Source organism: Rattus rattus, chromosome 1, assembly GCF_011064425.1.
Source record: "Rattus rattus isolate New Zealand chromosome 1, Rrattus_CSIRO_v1, whole genome shotgun sequence".
Taxonomy (NCBI): domain Eukaryota; kingdom Metazoa; phylum Chordata; class Mammalia; order Rodentia; family Muridae; genus Rattus; species Rattus rattus.
In genome coordinates this window covers 210,768,854-210,793,362 of record NC_046154.1, presented here as the reverse complement: position 1 = coordinate 210,793,362, position 24,509 = coordinate 210,768,854, and the positions used below count along the sequence as shown (strand labels likewise).

Genomic DNA, 24,509 nt, shown 5'->3' with positions numbered 1-24,509 from the left:
TGTGCAGCAAGGCATATGTTTATATGTGCATACACGTGTTTGTAAACACACACTCTGCATTCGTGTATACATGTGTGTGGGGCTCTCTGAGCAAAGTACGGAGGCCAATGGAAGGTACTAAAGAGAGATGTATTGGAAGGACTAGAGAAGCGGGAAATCATTCTGGAAACGGAAGCCTGTGACAGTGTCGGAGTTGGTGAATAGGCATGCCAGCAAGGCCCCTTTATTATTTACCTTATTTGAACTGAGCCTATATTTCCATTTAATTGCTTCTCTCATTTTCTTGGGCAATAATTATAAGACTAACTTTTCAAATAAAATAAAATTGCTTCTCTGTTCTACAGACGGTTACAGAACAGGTCAGAGCACGTTTTCCTAGTGCCTTGCTCCAGCCTCGGGCTTTCAGAACACTGGCTATCGTTAGGAGAAGTTCTTATCCCAGTACTTGAGCTGATTTCGAGGACAGCTTGCCTGACATAAAGACACTGCTCGTGGCTTCAGTTTCCCTGTTTATTAGATTAGTATTTGGCTAGTGTGCCTTTCTGTGTAGCCACCCCTCGGTGTGTGACGGTAAGAGAAATGAGGAATGGGAGTAGCTTAACCATTCAACAGGCTGTACCAGCATTTAGTTTCAAAATGTTCTCTGGTGACGCTCTAATATTAACCTAGTTACTAGCTAATCTCTGCCATTGGTCCAGGGAGCTATCACGGGTGCCATGAAGGAAAGAGCCTTTGTTCCACTTCATAAGACATGAAAGCAAGTGTCCTTTTATCCTTTTACTTGCTTAATATTTTGTGGCGTCCAATGATACTCTGTCGGGGTCCTGTGCTCCCCGGTCTTGAGTCTGATCGAGAAGCCCAGGGAGGGAGCTCGGGAGCAGGAAAGCCTGAGTACTTCTCCACCCCATTGGCACTGAGCTTGCAGCTGGCAGCAGTTCCTCTCGGGTTCCACCTCCCAATGGAAAACTGCTTCCACTGTGGTCCCAGTTCCTGCTGGGTGGTTCCCCTCATTCCCCGACCCCACAGGTGCTGCCTGGATTGTCTCCCTGTACTCCACCCTTTCTAGCCTTGGCGAGGAGCTAGTTGAGCAGGTAGCATAGTATCTGCCTTTCTGTCTGGCCCCTTGGTTGTCCGAAGGGCTCCTTGATCTCTAGGGAGTAGATATTGTACTTAGAAATACAAACAAAATAAACTCTGCAGGCTCATTTCTTCTTGTCTGGCAGGCAAGTTTCTCAAACAGATATTTTCCTGACCACCGACTTCTGCTTGCATTAGGTTTATGTAGGAATGAAAGGATTTAGGGCAGAACTACAGACTAGAGTCACAGCTTTTTGTGAGGGACCTTGAGCCTCATGGGCCTGAGTTTTAGCATGTAGTAGGGGACAAGAGTGATCTGACTTGTTCACTGCCTACATGGCTCAGACACAGGGCATTACATATTTCAGAAACTGCCGCTGTGTTACCAAGGCATTGTTGTGGTTATTATTATATAAGTTGATTCTGGTGGAAAGGAAAATGCTCTCTTCTCTGCTCAGCCTGACTGATTTTCAGCTTGATCTGTGCTGAATGTCACAGGTCACATGTACAATTCAATACCTGGCATAGCGGAGAGTGACAGAGCCTCTGTGGGCTGAGTTTGGCGACCCAGCTAGTTGCCAAAGCCTAGGGGGATAGGCAACTTACCAATGTCAAGGACCCTCTGCTTAGCAGTGTGCTGCCGGGAGTGCCAGTATTTCCAGTACTTCAGCTGTTCGTCTCGGTTTTTGTCTTCACTAAAGACCACCATCACTACACTCTGCAGGAGAGAAAAGCAGCCATTATCCTCTGCTGACGCACACGGTTGCCACTTCCGGTTGCCACTTCCAGCTGCCACTTCCGGCACCCACTTCCGGTACCCACTTCCGGTAGGTGGCCATTCTCCTCTGCAACTCACATTCTAACACTACACAGTTCCCACTACAGGCAATTCTAACATGGTGTGTAGCTTTTGTTATTTAAGACCCAAGCATGGTGGCTCCTGCCTTTAATCCTAGCATTCATGAAGCAGAGGCAGAAGGATCTGAGTTTGAGGCCAGCTTAGTCTTCAGGGCAGCCAGGGCTACACAGAGAAGCCCTACTCTCCTACCCCCAAATCCAGAGAATGCAGCAAGAAAATACTTCAATGAGTTAAGGTGTTTGTCCCAAGCCTGACGACCTGAGTTTGATTTTTGAGATAGATAGGGTGGAAGGAAGAGAATCAACTTTTGAAGTTACCTTCCTTGTGGTATTTGTGCATGTATGCAGACACCCACATATACACACACAAACTGGAAACAGCGTTGATAGAAACAGAACCCCTTATCATTCCTACTACAGCATCATGACAACCAGATGAAGTAACCATTTGCACGGTTGTTATTTTGCAGGGTTAACTCAAACCCGAAAAGCATTTGGTCTGCATTGGGAATAAACATGTCTGAAACCTTCCATCTTAAATGGTGCCCTTTGTAAAGAAGCAGTGCGCTTCTCTCTCTCTCTCTCTCTCTCTCTCTCTCTCTCTCTCTCTCTCTCTCTCTCTCATATTTAGGAAAGTGCCTCAGGATGGAGTGGAGCAGGTAACAAGAGAATTGCAGAGGAAACAGAGAAATTAACATTGAGATAAAATCATATCGATAGTCATAATCCAAAAGTACAAGAGCAGCTATGCACTTCAATAAAACGTGGCTGTTCTTTACATGAGCGACAACTAATTCTATTTCACAGAAATAAGAATCTAAACATCACTTCAGTCCTAAATTACAAATGGACATCATTTGCATAAATTTACGTATACTTGCTGTCATTCTGGAATTAAAGTCGCCATGACCCTTTCGTAGGCTCCAGAATGATGGGTCTATAGAGATGAGGTGCCATACCTGGTTCAGATCCCATTCCCAGCAAAATGGAACAAAAGGAGATAAAATTTCCATTTTAACCAATTGTTTTTGGTTATTGTTGTTTTGGGGTTTTGTTTCAGTTTATTGTTTGTGAGGTGTGTGTGTGTGTGTGTGTGTGTGTGTGTGTGTGTGTGTGTGTGTGTGTGTGATTTTGATTTTGATTTTGATTTTGATTTTTCCAGACAGGAGCCCTCTCGGACTGGCTGTACTTTACACACAAGGCTGGTCTCAAACTTTCAGATATCTGCCAGCCTCTCTGTCACCGCACTCAGTTTTAGATTTCCATACTAGAAGACTTCCATGATCCCACCAAAGTAGAACCATTGGGAAAATCCAAACTGATGTCACTTACATGGCTGCCACCTTTTCAGAGTGATGGCTGTGGCGCTCTTACAAATACGATTAAACTGTATTGCACGTGAACTCCTAAGACACCCATGTCTGGCTCGAGACCCAAGGAGAAATCTCTCTGCTTTTCATCCCCCCAGGGAGCACCACAGAGCACTGTATCTAGTTGTACTTGGTTTTCTTGGTGGTGCTGGGAATAGAACCTGAAGCCTCACAGACTAGGACTAGAGACCCCCCCCAGTCACACACAGCACCATGCAGCCCACCCTTGTGCCTAGCAGAGTTAGTCCAGAAGCCAGTAGCTTGGCCTTTACCCTAGCAATCAATCCCTCCCATCTTGGTTACCTCACTTATTAGCTTCTGAAAGCCAAGTTTTCTTATGTATGGTACTGTAATAAAACAGTGTGCTTCATCCTCATTATTAATAAAAGGGGCTGTGGCTTAGTTTCAATAAGCTATTGGACATCCAGTGCCAGTGCAATTCCTGATGAGGAAGACACCATCACTGGGAGACTTGATGCAATGCATTCTTGTTGATACCGATGTCCTCCTCCATGGTCCTGGCCACAGGGTTGGAACACGTTGATGTCCCTCACAACAGACTGAACCCTGGGTGCCTTTTGACTGCCAGTGGGCTCACCTTACTTGGGAACTTGGCCTATATGTGGTAAGGGCACTGTGCTCTGGACATGCCATGGTTCCCTGCTTCTTAGTAGGACGTATCCACAGACAGAGTCTGGTGAGCTGGGGACCACAGATACAGTGGCGTGGAGCAGTTTATAAGACAGCAGGAAAGTCTCCCAACACTTTTCTAACCTCTGCTATGTTATTTTTAAAGATGGATTACCTGTCACCTCCCTGTTAGCAGTAGCAGGCATGCTAGGTGACTGGCATGCTTCCAAAGCAGACCGACAGTGACAACTCCAGTGTCATTTCCCACAAGGGAGATTAATACCCATGAATCTGAAGGCCCCCAGGCTGCCGCTGGTGGGGACGATACCTCGACTTTTGAATCCCGGGTAAGCCAGGGGCTGCAGAAGGCTTTGTAAGGGCTGTAAATGCGCTGTGCTACCCTGCACCCACAAACATACCCTGATCAACAGATCAGCTGACAATAGTTACACAGCCCACAAGCTGTGAGAGGGGCAAGAGGATCCCTTGGACACCGTGAAAAAGCATGTTCAGCCAAGCTGCTCCCCTGGGGACTTACTGGTTACTGATTAAAATGATAAACTATGAGCAATAGGTTCTCTTGCACCAAACTTTCTGAGTTATTCATTTTGGAACTTTTCTCCATGCCATCCCACAGGTATGTTAGGGAGCAGAGAAATGGGGCCCGTACCCTGACTTTGCTGATGGGGTGTCGGAAGCATTTGTTGTCTCCAGTCTCACTGAGTGTTATGGCATAGAATTGTCCTTTGTTGAGGTAGGTCATGGGGCCCTCCCCCTGCTTCTGCCGGAGAGATTTGGTGGCTTCCAGGGTGTACTGAAATGTACCACTGTGAAGAGAAAACAGACTCGTCAGTTCACTAACTGGACATTCCTCCGTTCCCGTTCCCGTTCCCGAGCAGTTTCATGTCAACAGTATTTTATGCAAATATTAACAAATATTGACTATGTTACAGACAAAATACAGAATACAGCAAAAGGAATGAGTCCAAACCAAAGGCCAGTACTGGTGCAATATACATTTTTTAACCGTGGCCCATAAACCAGATGGTTTTAAGTGGGGGAGAAAGTCCAGGATGTGATGGGCAAACTCCCACCAGAGAACCCTGGGTAGATCTTGGGAATTCAGCCTTAGACAGAAGCTCCACTTTTGTCCTAAGAACAACAGCAGCACTTCCCCTCGGCCTCTGCATTTGCCCAGTTTTCTTTGTATCTGGCCACAAATGCCCTGGAGCTTGGTTATGGTCGTACACCTCTGACTCCTAATATGACATCACAGCATGTGCCGTAAAACTGGCCCATTTCCTGTTTGGAAACCTACAGTGGGAGTTGTGGTGAAGCTACTCCAATCAGGGGCTTATGTGTGGCGGCTCTTGACAAATGGCTCACTGCCTGGCTTTACAAATAAAAGTTTTATTGGGACAGTAGTATCTACTGTTTACTGGCTAGCTCATTCCAGAAAAGGCTGAAGATCTTTGCCCAAATACTTCCTCTCATATTTTTAAGATGCAATTTATAAGACAAAATCATTGATTTTTCTAATTGTTTAAAATTAATAATAGGTAGAAACCATGACTTTTTTATTCAATTTGTTCTTTCAGAAATGATTATTTTGGTTACACTGTGGGTTAAGCCACAGAAGTGGGCCATTAAGAAACTCAATACTTTCTGAATCACCAATCCCTCTCTACTGGGTTCAGTTATTCACCTTGGTCTTCAAAAGACTTGGAGCAAAAATTATTCACAAACTCAGTCTTTTAAAATATCCCACTTACAGAACTAGAGGGACTCTACTTTCTAACATTTTTGAAATGTTATTTATCTTTTAGTTATAAATCATTTAAAGTTTAAAAAAATCCTCTTATTTGATAAAAAATCTGAAGTTTGGAGCTCTAGAGATGGCTCAGTGGTTAGAGCACTGGCTACTCCTTTAGAGGACACAGGTTTTATTCCCAGAACCAACATGGCAGCTCACAATCATGGGCACCACGGTGCATAGACATACATGCAGGCAAACACTAGGCATAAAACAATGATATAAGAATGTTTAAAGTCTGTCAGTTAAACACATCTCTTGCTGACCTACCTCCCCGTCTGGTCGTATGTATACTCATCAGCACCAACAGAAGTACTCCGAAATTTCTGAAAGTTTTAAATAGTAGAATTAATACAAACAGGTTGAGATTATATATATATATATATATATATATATATATATATATTACAAAACAACAGAAAAAGCAAGTGTACAATAATAACAACAGTATTAGAAGTATATCCTGTTCCCGATTCATCATTCCATCACCTCCTGGAAAAGGAAAATCAGTGCGGTTCCAAGATACGTGCAGGTACCACGTGCTGAGCCTTCCAACAGATCGGCCATTTTTTTTTTTTTTTTCAATTTCAGGTTGTCTCTAACACTTTATTTTAAACATCACAAAATCAAAATCAATGGCAAACCAATTACAGAGACAAGATGACACAGCAAGAAGTCTAATAGGGTGGTTAGAATCATCGTTTCTAGGGTAGGACCATCAAGGATCAAGTGATAGCTAATTTATCTGAGACTTATTTAAAATTGTGAGGTATATTCTCTGTTAAATGTCTACTCATAGTTTGATTACATTAAACAGACTAACAAAATGCGAAAAGCATGATACGTACAGCAGACATTTTATACACGTACTGAGTACTAATAAATAACAACATCTTAACTCTACCAGGATCCTCTAAGCATCGCTGCTAGCAGATGTATTCAGAGTAGATTTTGAGAGAAGACTATAAGGATAGTGTTACACAAACAGCAGCCTGGACCTGGTGAGTGTGTGTGTGTGTGTGTGTGTGTGTGTGTGTGTGAGAGAGAGAGAGAGAGAGAGAGAGAGAGAGAGAGAGAGAGAGAGAGTGTGTGTGTGTGTGTTTACATTTTAGACAGTTTCACAATTTGATGCCGAGGTAGGTGAGACAGCTTAGGATGTGAAACATGTGAAAGTCCTCCAAGCCTGAGGACTTAAGTTTGATACCCAGATGCCACAAAATGGAAGAAGAGGACTGACATCTGTAAGCTGTCCTCTGACCTTCACACATGTCACCGCCCATGCTCACACAAGCTCACACACAACTCTTGACCTATTAAGCAAATATTGAGCAAGTGCTGGTGACAGGGCATACCCACATGTTGTTCCCATACATAGATATGTGGTCATTCCTCTGTGACCCTTTCCTTTAGTTCTGTCTGAGGAACCTCCTCCTTACTCTCATTTCCAATGTTTCAAGAGTTCCCTTCCTCAGGAGAGGGTCTCACAGCTATTTTCAGATGTTCTTCATAAACCACACCCACCGCCTCCAGAATTCAGCATGCAGTTTCTGCATTTTCTGTTGACATATTCACAATTCTTGTCTGGTCTTATTCCTCAGATCCAAAAAGACAATCCTCCCTGAGCGTTTACCCAGCCACATGACCCCATGCACACTGTACAAATATTGATTGATTGAGTAATCGTGACAGAGAATCAAATGTATTAGTTTGTATCTCTTTTGCAATCAGTCAGTCTGAAAACCCTTCCGTGAGAGTTTTCTAGGGCTTTACCATTTGTTTGGCGTTTGGCACCAGAAGAAACATAGAAATTGAATAAGATTCTGTCTTAGCCTCAAATAATGAAAAAAAAAAATGGGGGATGGGGGTAGTTGGAGAGATGGCTCAGCAGTTAAGAGCTCTTCCAGAACTCCTGAGTCCAAATTCCCAGCAACCACATGGTGGCTCACAACTATCTGGGATGGATCCAAATCCAATGCCCTCTTCTGGTACATCTGAAGATAGGAACAGTGTACTCATAGACTTACAGTAATAAATATGGAGGTGGTGGGGGAGGAGGGGAGGCTAGAGAGGTTGAGAGCACTGACTGCTCTTCCAGAGGTTCTGAGTTCAATTCCTAGCAACCGCTTGGTGACTGAAAACGATCTGCGATGAGATCTGGTGCCTTCTTCTGGCATGTAGACATATATGCAGGCAGAACACTGTACGCAATAAACCTTTTTAAAAAATTGGTCGAGAGGAATAAATTCACATAAGAAGCAACAGCAAAGTAGACTAGAATACAACAGACTACTATGCACGGAAGTCCATGTTGGATCGTGCATTCGTTCTTGTATCTATCCTAGAGGAATAGCATAGAGGGGGTGTTACCAGGAACAACAGAAAATGTGTGCACTTCCCATCATCAGTCTTTGGTCTGATCCCAAAGTTAAGAAGAACCTGGGTTGACAGAAGGGACAGAGAGAAAGTAATCAGGTAAAGAGAGGCACCCTGAGTCGAGGCGAAGCAGGACAGAATGAGAAGTGGGTAACTGATAGTCTGAGTCTCACAGTCCAGTGCAGTAGCCGCTAGCCATGTGTGCTACCTGAAGTCAACTTAACAAAGCCTTAATCGTTCAGTTACCCAGTCAACTAAACACGCGTAAACAATAAGCTCTTAAATCTGGCTACCAAACTTACCCGATTGGAAGGCACAAAAGAAAACATTCATTGTTAAAATAAGTTTGAATTAGAAAATTTTGACTTTAATAGGGAGGATGAATTTCCAAGGTCTGTGCTTCAAGGACGCTGCAACAATGCCAACAACTACTACTTCATGAGCAGGGCTGCATGAAGCTGCGAGTCCATGTGACTGTGATGGGCTACATGAATCTCTGTGCCATCTCACATGGCAGCCTACGGATAGGACAGTAAGCTTAACACATTGGACTCATGAAGGTCCTGCTTCTACTCTCTCAAATGATGTGAGAACATATGATGCTGTGAGAACTTAAGACTCTCAAACACTAAAAATTAATGCAGACAAAACAGAATTCTGCCCCAGTACATAAATGTCTATGTACAAGAGAAAAAAGAAAAGAAAAAAGAACAGCTGATGCCAAGTGTGTATGGTCGGACTGGTGCCGCTACAAGTTCAAATGTTAAATAATGGCCCCCAAGATCTACTGCACTCCCTCCCCATAGGGAGATCCTCATATCTCAGGAACGCCAGCTTTTGTTGTGTAAACCTTGCCACTGGGCAAAAGTCCCGGGACTGGGTCTTAGGCAGGGATGAGGAGGAGAGGAACAGAGAGAAGAAGTCTCCATGGGTAGGTGGATCTTGAGCGCATGGCCATGAGGGCCAGCCTGTTGGAGTAGGAGCCACTCAGAGCATGGCAAGTGATGTCTCAGGGAACGCCACAGGGAAGTAGACAAAATAGCACAGAGGGCTGCTATCTGCCCAGCTCTGGTGCTTTAAGGCTTACTGTGAATCTGAAGGTTTCTGTGACTTTTATCTGGGAACAATATGGTCTGAAGCAAGGTAGAAGCCCCTAATAGATATTTAGACACAAAAAGGGGCTGCAGCAAAGCCACAGAATGTTAACCACAACACAAGTGGGTGGTTATCTTCAATCTTAAATTTTCTTTAATCCCCTTCTATATCTTTATAATCTTTTTTAAAACTAAGAGAAGCCAGGTGGTGTGGCACATGCCTTTGATCCCAACACTCTGGAGGTGGATTTTGTTCTATGAGTTCAAGGCCAGCCTGATCTACAGAGCAGGTTCCAGAACAGGCAGGGCTGCACAGAGAAACTGCCTCAATAAATAAATAAATCCAAATAAATAAATAGTAAGTAAGCAGTCCACTTATTAAACATCGCACTCATTTACGTGGTCACTCGATAGGCTGCATAAACATGATTTAGGATTGAGAACTAGAATCCAAATGCCTAACTGGGGGTTTCTGATCACCTACCACTTCATGTGAACCTTTGAGTAGTGTTTATAGCATGATAAAAAGACCAGCAGACACAGATCACTGTACCTTGCCATGGTTTCATGCAAATTCTACAGATTCCACACTCATCTGAAGTTGGTAAAGAACATGTGTGTATAGTGGGTATAGAAACCACATGTAGGGCTGGAGATATGGCTCAGCGGTTAAGATCACTGACTGCTCTTCCTGCAGTCCAGAGTTCAAATCTCAGCAACCACATGGTGGTTCACAACCATCTGTAATGAGATCTGATGCCCTCTTCAGGTGTGTCTGAAGACAGCTACATTGTACTCATATATATATATATAAAATAAATAAATGCTTTTTAAAAAAAAAAAAGAAACCACATGTAAGTGCAGGCCATGACCAACTTCATACAAGTGCAGGCCATGACCAACCTCATACAAGTGCAGGCCATGACCAGCCAGCTCAAAACAACTCAATGGTATTTGGGGGGATCTTTCTTTCATATATTCTTTATCTGGACCTTTTTAGTATTTTTCTAACTTTACTGATCCTTGGCTTAAATATTATGGTTTTCAATTTTTATGTTTTTATGGGTTCTCTCTCTTTTTTTCCTCACTCCCCCTTGTGTGTGTGTGTGTGTGTGTGTGTGTGTGTGTGTATGTATGTATGCAGGTGTGTGCTTATGTATTTGTGTGCATGTATATGTCCACATGTGTATGTGTCTGTCTACACGTGTGTGATGTGTCTGTATGTGTGTGTGCACGTGTGTATATGTGTGTGATATGTATATGTGTGTTGCATGTGTGTATATATGTGTGATGTGTATATGTGTGTTGCACGTGTGTATATGTGTGAATGTGTATATGTGTGTTGCATGTGTATATGTGTGAATGTGTATATGTGTGTTGCGTGTGTATATGTGTGATGTGTATATGTGTGTTGCACGTGTGTATATGTGTGTGATATGTATATGTGTGTTGCATGTGTGTATATATGTATGTGTTTCCTATGCTTTTTCTTTAGACTTTTTCCCTCCCTTCCATCTGTTCACCTTGTTTTATTCTGGTTTGTTTGTTTCATTTGCCTTATCCTTTTCTAAAGAGGAGAAGTCATGGTGTTTGATGAGTGGGCAGGTGGGGAGGATCCAGAAGGACATGAAGGAGAGAAACAGTAATCTGAACATACTACATGAAGAAAAAAGTCTATGTTCAGTTAAGATGTGTGATAGTGTATGTTTTGCACATCAGCTATTTTTGTTTCTGGGTTTTAGGGGGCTTCCTGCTGTTCTTTGTTTGTTTGCTTTTCAAGACAGGGTTTCTCTGTGTACCCCTGACTATACTTGATCTGTAGACCAGGCTGGCCTCGAACTCAGAGATCTGCCTGCCTCTGCCTCCAGAGTGCTCATGCCAGCATAGTTAAAATGGCTCTTAGCATTTTAGTTTTGTTCTTGAGGTGGGAGGCAAAGAGAAGACACCTGCCAAGGACAGTCCACAAGAGACAAGAATTCTTTATCTGTGGGGAAGTCAGCTAAGTCACACAGCTAAGCCATGTGATTGATGCCTTTCCCCACTCACCTCTGTTCAGTTATACAGAGCATTCTCTTCACATCAGCTGGTGAGCCACATGCCATAGTACTATATTAACGAAGTCCGGGGCTGGAGAGAAGGCTCAGCGGTTAAGAGCACTGACTGCTCTTCCAGAGGTCCTAAGTTAATCCCCAGCAACCACATGATGGCTCCTAACCATCTATAATGAGATCTGATGCCCTCTTCTGTTGTGCAGGCATGCATGCAGGCACTGTGTACATAATAAATAAGTAAATCTTAAAAAAAAATAGAATAGTTAAATAAATTAAATACAGATTTATAAATGAATAGATAGATGATAGATGATAGACAGACAGACGACAGACAGACTCCCAAGGCTAGGATGTGGCTCACACTTGCCTAGTATGTGCAGGGCCAAGTTCAATCCCCACTACACCATGTGCTAGCCATCATGGTGCTAGAGATGTCTGTGACAGGACATCCCAACCAAGGTTAGGAGCCCATGCTATTTCCTGGCTTCCTGACATTGATACTTCCGGTGTAACACAAACACTGACTGACATAAGAGAGGCAACATCCTCAGCTAATCACCACGTTCACACAACACAGCTACTCAAGGAAGCTGCAGCACTTCTGAGCAAAGATACCCCTAGCCAGCAGTGGCAGACTCATGCCATCTACAGAGCAACAATTACAGAGATGCCCACGTTTTCATTGCATTTTGATAAGATCCAACCCAACCCCCACCTCCTCATACTTTCCAAATGAACATTGTCAACTCAGCCAGAGGCACAGACATTTCTGTAGTTTACTGAAAAGAAGTACTGGTTTTTAGACAAGTTTTCCTTAATCAACTTTTCCTGGTGAACAACTTCACACTCATGTTCTCAACCACCTGGCGAGGAGATGACTAGACATCATGGATCCGTAGAGATCACAGGCCCACAGATCACCAACTCAATTCACCTCAGCAGAAATACAATCAGCAAGGCAAACACTGACTTCTCTGAGAGGAGAGAACAGCTGACTGGAGGGTCAGCTTCCAACAAGTTTGCTAACTCAAGGACTTCAAAATAAGCCCCCAGTACAATAGCTTACTCTCACAACCTTCTTTATCTAAACCATGCTCACATCTGATAACATACACAGGTCCACATCCACACATCCTTCCGTAACTAACAGATTTCTGTACACCAATAGCAACCTTCCCGTGGAAAATCTGGAGCGTCCTGTGGGACTGAATGATGGTTCAGCTATTTGGTTTTCTCCAACAGCTCCCTGAGTACTTGGAGAATCAAGTATTCAACACTAACAGACCACAAGATCCTTTACTTCATTTAAAAACTACAAAAGGTCGTTGTTGATCTTACGTGATGTCACTAAGCAGAATGGCAGATTTTTTCCCCTTTTTATTACAAGGTCATTAAAAGTGTGGTTGTACGACTCCCAAATTTAAAGAAATACGATAGCCCCTAACGGCAGAGAATTTCTTAGCTCTGATTAAGGTCACTCTGGAGTTCACAGAAGGTAGCAGCACTTATAAGCATCTGGTGCCAGCAGTGGGTGACAGGGTTACCAGTGTCCCTTTGAGAGCTACGGTGCTGGCCAACATGTTGTGTCTCTGGTCCCTACCAGAAAGAGAAACAGTATCTGTAGAGATACACAAGGAACACTACAATTTTAAACAAACATTGAGTGGGCCATTGTCTCGTGCAGTAGAGTTACTGAGACTCTCTGTAAGACTCTTCTCCAGGACTGAGAGGTGAGAGTCAAGGAGACAGGCATTGGAGAGGACACTTTGCCTACTGGCTGCAGTGTCTAATATTAGTACCCTTTCTGCCTTACCTTCCTCACTAAGAAAACACAGATGACAATCATCATGACTGTCGCTCAGAATGTTGCTGCTGTGCTGTGACATGTAAGAACTTGATCTCCAACACAGGAGTGTTGAGAGATGGGTCATGAGGGCATTCCTCATGAATAAATTAACTTCAAGAACTGAGAGTGAATTTACTAAGGAAAGGAGAGGCTGTCACGAAAGCAAACTAACCATGTATCACACACATATATAGTCATCTATCACATGTATGTAGCCTAGCCATCTATGACATGTATGTAGCCTAGTCATCTATCACATGTATGTAGCATAGCCATCTATGACATGTATGTAGCATAGCCATCTATCACATGTATATAGCTTAGCCATCTGTTTATGACATGTATGTAACCTAGTCATCTATCACATGTATGTAGCCTAGCCATCTATTACATGCATGCAGCCCATTCACCTTCTGCCCTGTAACAATATAACTAGCCATCATCAGATGTGGCCTGTAGCTGTTGGTGTTTCTGTCCCAGTGACTCTGAACAGGAAGCCAGATGAGGGCATTCAGCATCTGCCTCTCCCTGGGAAACCAGCCGGCCCCCATGTCCTACTTTTATAGGCCCAGATAAGCTGAAAATCAAAAAAGCCAATGACTTATTTCTCGTTTGAGGCACTGCTCCTGGATGACAGAAAAAGCACGTGTTCATTGCCCATTCTAGGTCAAGAATCGGAGAGGTGGCCCACAAAGAGATCATCTACGAAGATTTCGTGGCAAGTAAGTGGACAGGTCTGACAAGCTGGGTTTGTCCAAGATCCACATGGGGGAAAGAAAGAAAGGACTCTCAAAAGTTGTGCTCTGACTTTCCTCTGTATGTGCACACATGAAAGCATATACATACATGCATACCAAATAATAATAATGATGATGATGATGATGATGATGATGATGATGATGATGATGATGATGGGGAGTGGTAGTACACAGATTTAATCCCAGCAATAGGATCTCTGTAAGTTCGAGGACAGTGTGGTCTACATATAGAGTTCCAGGACTATAGATAAACCCTGTCTCAAAAAAAATAAACAAATAAATTTAGGAAAATTTTTAAGTGAATCAGAAAACTACCTCTAAGGGGAGAAACGACTCACTCTCTAGAGACGAACAAGAAAATTGTTGAGATGTTGGTTTAACTGCTCACAGGAGAAAATTGCTGATACCTTGGTTTAGACACACACACACACACACACACACACACACACACACACACACACACGAACATACAAGAGAAACTGTAGAGACGTTGGGTTAAAAAATCTTAATATTTAAAAGCAAATTTGATTAGATAAACTGTTTTGTTTATATACCTATACTCTTTAAATGACATAATTAAGAAAGCAAAAGGACTCTGGGACTAAAAGAACATAGATGATATCTATTCCTAGTACCTTAAGAACCCGTTACAATTTAATAAAGAAACATAAATTGCCCAGACTTTAAGATACAAGGAAAAGCGAATCACAATGAAACAGCACACCGCCTCACAAGATATCAGAGAAGTGCAAATTGAAACCGGAACGGACACCAAATAGTCCCTAAAATACCTGAAGTTAAGCAGACTAATCCTACAAGTATTGGCCAGGCTGTGGAAAACAGAAGTGACTGTTAACGTCGCTGAATGAAACTAACTCATAAATGCTATATGCACGCACCTGGCAATGCACACAGATACCCACACAAAATGCACGGCTACACCTTATTAAAACATACGCCAGTCTGTTTAGAAAAGCATTCAGCATAACCCCAAACTGAAAGCCAGCGAACATCCATCAATTAACGGCTTCTTAAATAAATTGTGATATGCACTCACCTTGGAATACTGACCCGCAGTTGAAAAACTATTTACCCATAGGAAAAAGTAAATATAAATAAACAAACCGAAAACTACGATAAATGAAAGAAGACAATGTAAAAGATTATATTCCGTTCGATTTACATGGAATGTTAAAAGAGGAAGCACTACAATGAGAGTCAGATTCCTAACTGCCAGGAGCGAAGAGAAAACAGAGGTGAAGGTCAGAGAGGCTCCTTTTAGGGTAAAAATGTTCTAGGTTGTGGCTCCAACATTGACTGCTCAGATGTAAATAATTATCAAAATTCTAAGTTTATGCATTTAGAAAATGTGAATCTAGTGTGACATTTGTGGGCCTGAGAGGAATTTTACCTCTTGGTCTGTCAGAAAGGAAACACAAATAAAAGCCCACTGGATGGCAAATACAACCGATGTTGGGGTCGTCAAAAGCTGCCAAGAGCTACACCATTTTTACAAAAAGAATGAACATGCAACATTTCTAGTGTCTACCATGGAAAGTTCAAAAAAGATCAAGGAGATAAAGCCTTTAAAGCCAGAAGTTCCACATAAGCTTCACTTAACCCCTCATAAAAACTTAAAACAAAATAACACCTAAGAGACAAGACAGAAACATCCCTCCTCGTGTTTCAAAATACCAAATCACCAACAAAGCATTAAAAATAACGAGAGTGGATAAACTCGATTTCATTTAATCTCGTGAATGGAAAGTGGAGATTCGTAGGGTGCTCTGGGCTGGGAGCGGGGCTCACCTCCGAGGCGCCGTCCTTGAAGCTCTCGCTGTAGGTGCTGTCGGGCGTGCTGCGCTGGTCGTCCTTGAGATAGGAGCTGTGGCTGGCTATGGAGGGCAGGTCATACTGAGTCTGTTCAAAGATAACCACGCGCTGCTCCTCGCCACCGTCCGCGCGGGGATAGTGCACTGGGGGCGCCATGAACACGGGCGTGAAATCCTCAGCTTTCACCACCGTGATGCCCGACACGGGGATGACGGCGGGGCTCTCAGTGATGGACACGCTGTACTGCTCACGCTTCGAATTCTCCATGTGGTCTTGACTCAGGCAGAGGTTCACCGGGACGGTCTTCAGAACCTGCACTCGGTTCTCGCCTCCGCTCAAGTTGATCTGGGCTTCGCTGGTGCCAAGACAGTTTCTGTGTTCAGACCGGTGACAGGATAGAATAAGAATAAAGCGCCACTTCAAAAACTGACTAAAATGTCGGAGAGATGGCTCAGCGGTTAAGAGCACTGACTGCTCTTCCAGAGGTCCTGAGTTCAAATGCCAGCAACCACGTGGTGGCTCACAACCATTTATAATGGAATCTGATGCCCTCTTCTGGTGTGTCAGTTACAGTGTACTCATATATAATAAATAAATAAATCTTAAAAAAAAAAAAACTGCTTAAAAAAACAGTGCAGGGGCTGGAGAGAGCAGTTAAGAACACAGGCTCTCTTCCAGAGGACAGGGGTTCAATTCCAGCACCCGCAAGGCAGCTCACAACTGTCTGCAACTCCAGTTCAAGGGAATCCCATACCCTCCCTAAGCCATCCCTAAGCCATTCAGGCAAAATATCAATGTACATAAAATCAAAATAAATTTTGGAACAATCAACCAATTCAGGCAGCCATCCGGTTATATCACGAGCAGAAGGACTGACAGGAACTTCACAATGGGGTGTAATGGGTCTTTGTCAGTATGCGTGTCCCTGGGTGGCATATACAGTGAAGTCTCAACCCTCCATGAAACACACATGCTACTTTAAAAACATAAAAGGTAGGAAGGTGGTCCTAAACCTATCACTGACCTCTAACTTTCAGCTCTCAGGAGGTAAAGCTGGGAGACTGAATATCAAGTAAGGCCAGTAAGACGGGGAGGCAGGTTCCCTTAAAGACAAGGGGAATTTATCAACAAGGCAGAAGCACAAGAAGAGGAAGAGTGGAAGGAAGGGCTGGTCTAGATAAAAAGGGACTTTTAAAACACTAACAACCAGTCCTGCATGATAGCTCATTCCATTAATACCAGCACTCCCGAGGCAGAGGTAGGTGGGTCCACAAGTTCAAGGCCAACCTGGTCAGTGTAGGAAGTTCCAAGCCAGCCAGGGTTACATAGTGAAACACCATCTTAAACAAATAAATAGAATGAGAACACCTAAACCTCATAGGTAAATATTATAGGGTGCTATTTGGGTCTTAAATAAATCAAAGTATGTATGAGGCATATGTAACATTTGAGGCAGGTGACTAGAGACTGTGAATTTGGCAATATTTGATATTGTTAATTTAAGTGTTGACAAGGTTTTAAGTTTATGTAATAAAATGTTCTTAGTGTTAGAGATTCAAGTAAGAAGTAGAGAGAATAATTTGACAGTGGGATTCTTGTCTGAATCTTGTGGGTTTTGGGGGTTTTGTTTGCTTGTTTGTTTATTTTGTTTTGCTTTGCTTTGCTTTGCTTTGAGAACAGTGTTTCTCAGTGTTACAGTCCCGGCTGTTCTGAAACTTGCTCTGTAGACTAGGCTGGCCTTGAACACACAGAGATCAAGTTGCCTCTGCCTCCCAAGTGCTGCGACTAAAGGCATGCACCACCACTGCCCAGTGACAGTGGGATTTGGAAGGTGGTGGAAGGGAGAATAGGGATCAAGGAAGACTAGCAAATCCTATCACCACGTATATTACATGGGACGGAGCTCAGTGCACTGTTCTCTGCACTTCCGTCCTGGACAGGGAGTCTCAAAAGGAGAAAAAGACCACTGCGGCAGCTCATGCTGCAATTGGAACAGTTAGGACGGTATGGGAGAACTACTCAAGTTTGAGGCCAGCCTGGGCTACTTACTGAATTCCAGGCTAACCTGGGCTATGGAGTGAGACCTTGTCTCTCTCAACCAGAGAGAGGAAAGATAGGCATGGTAATTTGAAAAGTTGGTAGGATGTTTCTCACTATTCTGTGAAACAAAATAAGAAATTATCATTATAATATTTTCATCAAGAGAAATAACAGTTTATGAATTATTTCAGTACTTAATTACTTTAAGATTTGAGGAAATATTTAAGTAAGCTTAAGAAGAATGATCTCATTGACCACGTCTGTGGTACAGAAAAAGAAAATCATTTAGAAAGTTAAGTTTTAGCAGGATATAATGAAATACTTGCATTTAAAGAATTTGGGTGAGGATTAGATAGTAATGAGGAATTGTGAGGTTACTATGAGTGTCTGTGTGTGTATGAGTGTGTGTATGTGAGTGAGTGAGTGAGTGAGTGTATGTGTGCGAATGTGTGTATGTGAGTGTATGTGTGTGGGAATGTGTGAGAGTGTGTGTGTGTGTGTGTATGTGTGTGTGTGTGAGTATATGTGAGTGTGTGTGTGAATGTGTGAGTGTGAGTGGGTGAGTGTGAATGTGTGAGTATGTGTGTGCATGTGAGTATATGTAAGTGTGTGAGTGTGTGTGTATATGTGAGTGGGTGTGAGTGGGCAAGTGTGTGTATGTGTGTGTGAGTGCAATTTTGTGTGAATGTGTGAGTGAGCCTGTGTGTGGATGTGAGTATATGAGTGGGTGAGTGTGTGTGAATGTGTGAGTATGTGACTGTATGTGTGCATGTGAGTATATATGAGTATGTGAGTGTGTGTGAGTGGGTGTGAGTGGGTGTGATTGGGTGAGTGGGTGTGAGTACGTGTGTGAGTGTGTGCAAATTTGTGTGAGTGTGTGTGAGTGAGTGTGTATGTGTGAGTGGGCAAGTGTGTGTGCGTATGTGTGTGTGTGTGTGTGTGTAATGATCTTACACTCAGTGAAGGAGGAGGCGCGCTTGAGAATGGTTCTCCATAGAACAGAGAAAAGAAAGCACACATTCTTTATGGATCCTTGTCCTCGTTGTGAGCTTAAGTTACTTTCCACAGCATGTGCTACTTGGGGTCAGTTGGCACATTTCACTGGGAGAAACAAATGTTTAAATAAAATTAGTTTTCTCAAGAATCAAGCTCTCCCCATTTCAGTTCATAAAGAAAGAAATCCAGTAGTCTCTGCAAGAGTTGGTGATTTTTGCTTTGATTTTCTATCTAGAACTTCAAAGGGAAGCTTCAGAAAGAATGGGTCTCCATAAAGATACCTGACCATCTGAGGCTTGCACACCTGCAGCAATGACTCGGTTAACTCCCGAGGGATGAAATCTAGTCTACAAATACCCCGGCTTTAAGCAATAAGCTGTTCTTATGGTCAAATAACAGAGTGGCTCACATGGAAGACACAGGAGGAGTTAGACATTATGTTTTATGTGAATCCCACAAGACAAATGATGCTAAAATTCAGACCACCCGTTTGCATCAGCGTTTCCTAAAGCCTGCTGTTCTGAATACTTCACGGGATGTTAACAGATCCTCAAAAACAGAGTCCATTATAAAATCAGTGTTAAAAAACAAACAGGAAAAGACCATGTTGCCATAACAGGATACCTGAGTGGACCCAAACAAGATGAACACGGTCCAGGCCTTCATCTCTTTTCTTGTAACTCAGGGCTTCCCTAACAACTGTAACCACGACCATCAATATCTGTGGATAACATCCTTCAGGTTGGCTGTAAATGGGTTCTTCCACACAGACTTAAACACAGCCACCCGGCAAAGCCACCTGGCTTTGCCAAAATATTCAAACTTCTCTTTAGTCTATTTCTGGTCAGATTTAGTCATTCTCTACTTGCCACAAAAACATGAGTTCTAAGCAAACATACAAGTCAAAATATCTTTCAGGGCTTTTATAAAAAAAAAAAGAATCAAACCTCAGAGCTATATAAATCTAGTCAAATTGTTAGTATAAAAGATCATAGATTCAAGAATCACACTTTATGGTGAACTACACTTGTAGAACAGTATTAACTTTAGGACTTGATACCACAATTTCAAAACTACAACTCCCCCAAATGGGTAATTAGAACAAAGTATAAATCTCCAGCAGGAGCCCCCGTCCATCCCACAGCAAATTTGTGGGACGACAGCTGAGCAAAGCATCAGTCCCTTCTGGCCCTCTGTTTTTCTTTCAACGATCTTATCCAAAAGAGAAGGGACACTCCAGTCACTCCTGACCACAGAGTAAGCACAGAGTAAAGCTGGCTGAGACAGGATGGAGGAACAGCCTGAGTCACAGCTGCAAGGTGACAAGCTACATGTTCCAACTGGCTTCATCAGAAAAAAAGCTGCGATCACCCCTCTCTCCCCTTTTCGTCTCGGTTCATCTGTGTCTTCTTGCCACACATCTTGTCAGGCAGGATGATATATGATCTCCTGTCATCCTATCATCCTGATGGGGCTAGCAGCTCCCCAGTCTCAACCAGCTGCCTCCCTGATCTCAGAGTAATCACTGCCTTCAGGGCTGGACTGCAGGAATGTGTGGCACTGGGCGGAAAGACGTATTCAGCAGCGGCAGGCTCTCCCTGGCAGTCACCTCTAGCCCCGAAGTTTTAACTGCTTTCTCAGCTCTTCGTCTGAGAGAACTACTGAAGACCCTCTGGATGCACAGGCAAAACTATGCCATTTGCTTTTCCTAGCCAGAGAACAAGTTGTGACCCAGGCTCCTAAGACAGAGAGGCTTTTTGACCCAACCTTTTCTAAAGAAAACCAAACCTCCACTCAAGTTATATTTTAGATTTAATTTTATGTGTACGAATGTTTTCGCCTGACTGCATCTATGTGTTCTACTTGCGTGTCCAGTCCCCTTGGAGATCAATATAGGGTGACAGATCCCTTGGAACTGGAGTTAGGAAGGTTGTGAACCACAGTATGGGCACTGGGAATCAAACCCAGGTCGTGAGCAAAAACAGCAAAACCAGTAAGCCTCTCTTCAGGCCACGTCGAGGGTGGATAGTCTCTCTATGTAGATTAGCTGCTTGGAATTCACTGTGTAGATCAGGTTGGCCTGAAACCCACAGAGATCTGTCATATGCCTTTGTGCCTGGCTTCCTTTTTTCAAACACCAGAGAAGTAGAGTTTTTCTAAGAGGCAAACAGAATCCCTCACACTGTACCTTTTTTCCTGGTCTTCTTGGCTGTCACTTGCTTTGCTCACAGACAGAAGTCTCTTGTCTCGAGGAACCTGAAAACCAGCAGTAAACCATCAGACAGACTTACTGACCATGTGCAGATGGAGACACCAACACAGGCAAAAGACTAACAGGAGCTTTCTTTTCGAAGTAGAAGGTTATTGTCAGAAAATGGTTAAGAGCAACCAGAAACAAAGCGGTAACCGGTGTAGGTTCGTGAGCACCATGATTCTGCTGACATAGAAGACTGTGCCATGTGCACCCGGCCTTAGGAATGAGTGAGGGAAAGAGCCAAGTGTATGGGGCGAAGATGGGCTTGACAGAGAGCAACCCCCTGAGAACATGAAGTAAGCTTCCTTTCTGGAAGGAAGACTGATGAGGGGTTGGGGAAGACACTGGGCAGGGCCTGCCAGTTCAGCATTTGTGATACTGAGCACCTCATAGGAACATTCCCTAACCACGCCTGAGGAGGCTCGCCTCCAGTCTTTCTGATACAGTTTATTCCTAACCATGATGCCAGCATGCCACCTGGGCAAAGGAAACTCCACTACTTGCAGATGGGTTTGTTTGGGTATATAGACTTTTTTTTTTTGCTTCTGGCTAACCTTGAAGAGTTTCTTCTGAACCAGTACTCTCACTGTTTTGAGATAAACACAGATTTGTGGCAAACTTCCTCTTACTAAATTCCTCAAGGAATTCCTATGGTGCCCATTCAGCCAAATACATACAAAAGCTGAGATGCTTGAACTAGGGAAGTGGCAAAGGTGAGTCCAAGGTTGGAAACCCAGAGTCTGACCACCCATACTCAAGCCTAAGCTGGACCCGGGGAAGTTGCATACAAAAGCCTGTGACTCTGCGGGCTTTAAGGGCCTGCTTGTTTATGTCTCACAAACTACTCTGAGACCACGAGGTTCCTGGTGGGCAAAAAGAACCATTTCACATTTACTATAACAACAGCAAGTGTCAGAACAATTTAACTTTCAAAGTGTATAGTTTAAAAGAAGAGAATTATCCTATTTCATCAACAGGCACCTTTGAGAAAAGTCCCCTGTCCTCACAGGACAGTTAAGTCTTCCTTAACTCCAGCACAGGAAGGTATGAGGACAGAGGACTGGTCAGCTCCACCATTCCGACATCCAGTTCAAATGTAGTAAGACTAGTCTTAGCCAGTCTTGGTGGCACACGCCTTTAATCCCAGCACTTAGGAGGCAGAGGCAGGAGGATCTCTGAATTTTGCAGCCAGCCTGGACTACAAAGCAAGTTCCAGGACAGTCAGAGCTACGTAGGACAAAGCAAAACAAACAAAACAAAGCAAAACAAAAACAAAGAAAGAAAGAGACTGGTCCTTTTCTTAGGCACTAAAATGCTTCAAGCAAATGACAGCAAATCTCGAATGCAATGTAAGGAAGCGTATGACTTAGGAGACAGTCATTAAACGAGGAGGAGAAAGTAGATTTGGGTATAATGTAATGTCGGTTTTGTATAAACTCTCCACCCTGTAGCTCCAAATATCACAGCCAGATTTGAGCTTGAATCAAATATGTTTGCAAATGTGTACAGAGGAGATAACACACCCAGCATCATATGTTCCAGCATTCAACTGCCCATATTCAGTTGCTCAATTATCCCCTGACCCTGTGGGAAACCAAATGTGTTCCTTTGTAATCTAATTTCTAATTACTTGTGCCTCAAGGTAAACTTCTCTTTTTCACTAATACACACCCAGTATGCCACCAAAATCACGTATTTAAAATTATGGCCATTCCGCAACAACAACAAAGTCTATTTTAAAGAACAACAGGGCAGGGAGGTGATAGAGTGGGTAATGAGGCAGCACTGGCCTGGGAACTTCAGCCGGGTTCCAGAACCCACATAAAAGGCAGAATCCAGAGGTGCACTTATGTGATTCAGCATTCTTACTGTGAATCTGGGGTAGAGACAGGATAAGCAGCCAGAGGCCCAAGGGCCAGCAAAGCGGCACAAACAAGAGACGCCTACACTCGCACACGCATCACACACACACACATACACAGACGCTAAATAAATTTACTAATGAATAAGAACAATGTTTTTCTTCTAAACATATTGATATATTCCTTTAAGGCCTTTTAAAATTATTGTCATATTGATTATAAAAGTCACAAAAAAAATGTCATGACCCGAATATTTAAAACAGGAACAATTTAATGATTTGTCAATAGATTTTTTTTTTTTTTTTTTTTTGGTTCTTTTTTTCGAAGCTGGGGACCGAACCCAGGGCCTTGCGCTTCCTAGGCAAGCGCTCTACCACTGAGCTAAATCCCCAACCCCTAGATTTTTTTTAATTGCTAAAACTGTCAAATTTCAACTACTTTTCTGTCATTAAAAACAAAACAAAAGACAAAAAAAATGTTTTCCCATTTCTCTCTGAGCAAAAGACTGGAAACAAGAACTACCGGCATCAGGAATGGGCGAGGCTGGGAAATGAAGCATTTTGATTGGTGCACCGGAAATGGGCGAAGCTGTGAAATGAAGCATTCTGATTGGTGCACCGGGAATGGGCGAGGCTGGGAAATGAAGCATTCTGATTGGTGCACCGGGAATGGGAGAGGCTGGGCAGTGACATTCTGATTTAATGAGTTCTGTCTCTATTACTCTCTATAAACTTCAACATGCTTTCATTTCAGATATCAAAGCTATGCTTGTGCCTTTCTTTTCTTTCTTCCTTTTTTTCCCCCTCAAGGCAAGATTTCTCTGTGTAGCCCGCAGCTGTTCTGAAATTCTCTATGTAAACCAGGATGGCCTTGAACTCAAGAGACCCTTTGCCTCTAAGTGCTAGGATTAAAGATGTGCTCACCTGTGTGTCAGTATTTGACAACACATCCTCTCCAGCTAAGGAGGGGAAAAACAACTTAGACCAGCAAATAATCCAGCACTTTCTAACAGTGAATAATGTAGTCATCTGAGGTAACAATCTGCCCAGTTAAAATGCCCTGGTGGGCCCTACCTGTAAGTCCCTCGTGCCTGTCCCTCAGACTTTGCTCTCTGTCTTAGGTGAGGCAATAGGAAACAGACCAAATTTTTCTTGGTGGGTTCATCCAAACCTGATTTCCCCACAATTGAAGGAGAATGGGGGAGGGGTTAGCTCTTAGTTCAGTATCCCAGCACCCTCGCAGCTCCCCAGCCATAGCTAGAGGTTTCCTAGCCACAGCAGCCAGTGCAGCTCCTGAAGTGCTAACCACCACCTGTTGACTTTGCACACTTCAACAGTTCCCAGAGGGCAGGTCATAATTCTTTACACTTAAAATCCACTATTGTTTCTTGTTTAATTTCCTGACATACACTTTAAAAACTGAGTGACCAGTATTACTTCTCATGTTATATTGACTTTTAAGGACTTTTTCCAAAATTAAAAAAAAAAGGGGGGAGGGGCAGTCAGGGCTGGATTTTGTGAGAGCCCCTCACCAACACACTGGGATGAGCCCCAGAAAGCAGACATAGAGGCATCAGGACGGTTCCTTTTAAACTGAAAACTCTAGAGACAAGTAAAGGTTGACAGTTGAACTGCTGACGTGGCTCTTGGGGACC

At 43.2% G+C, this 24,509-nt stretch overlaps 1 protein-coding gene across 1 annotated transcript in view; it reads right to left on the bottom strand.

Annotated features, from left to right (window-relative positions):
• Grhl2 (grainyhead like transcription factor 2) overlaps positions 1-24,509 on the bottom strand; it is a 122,423-nt gene that overhangs the window by 63,945 nt on the left and 33,969 nt on the right. The window contains exons 3-7 of the mRNA XM_032914581.1: positions 20,928-20,995; positions 15,680-16,076; positions 6,019-6,074; positions 4,606-4,762; positions 1,684-1,795 (exon numbers count right to left, since the gene is read on the bottom strand). Of these exons, the coding sequence (XP_032770472.1) occupies positions 1,684-1,795; positions 4,606-4,762; positions 6,019-6,074; positions 15,680-16,076; positions 20,928-20,995 (790 nt within the window). The remainder of the gene's footprint in view (positions 1-1,683; positions 1,796-4,605; positions 4,763-6,018; positions 6,075-15,679; positions 16,077-20,927; positions 20,996-24,509) is intronic.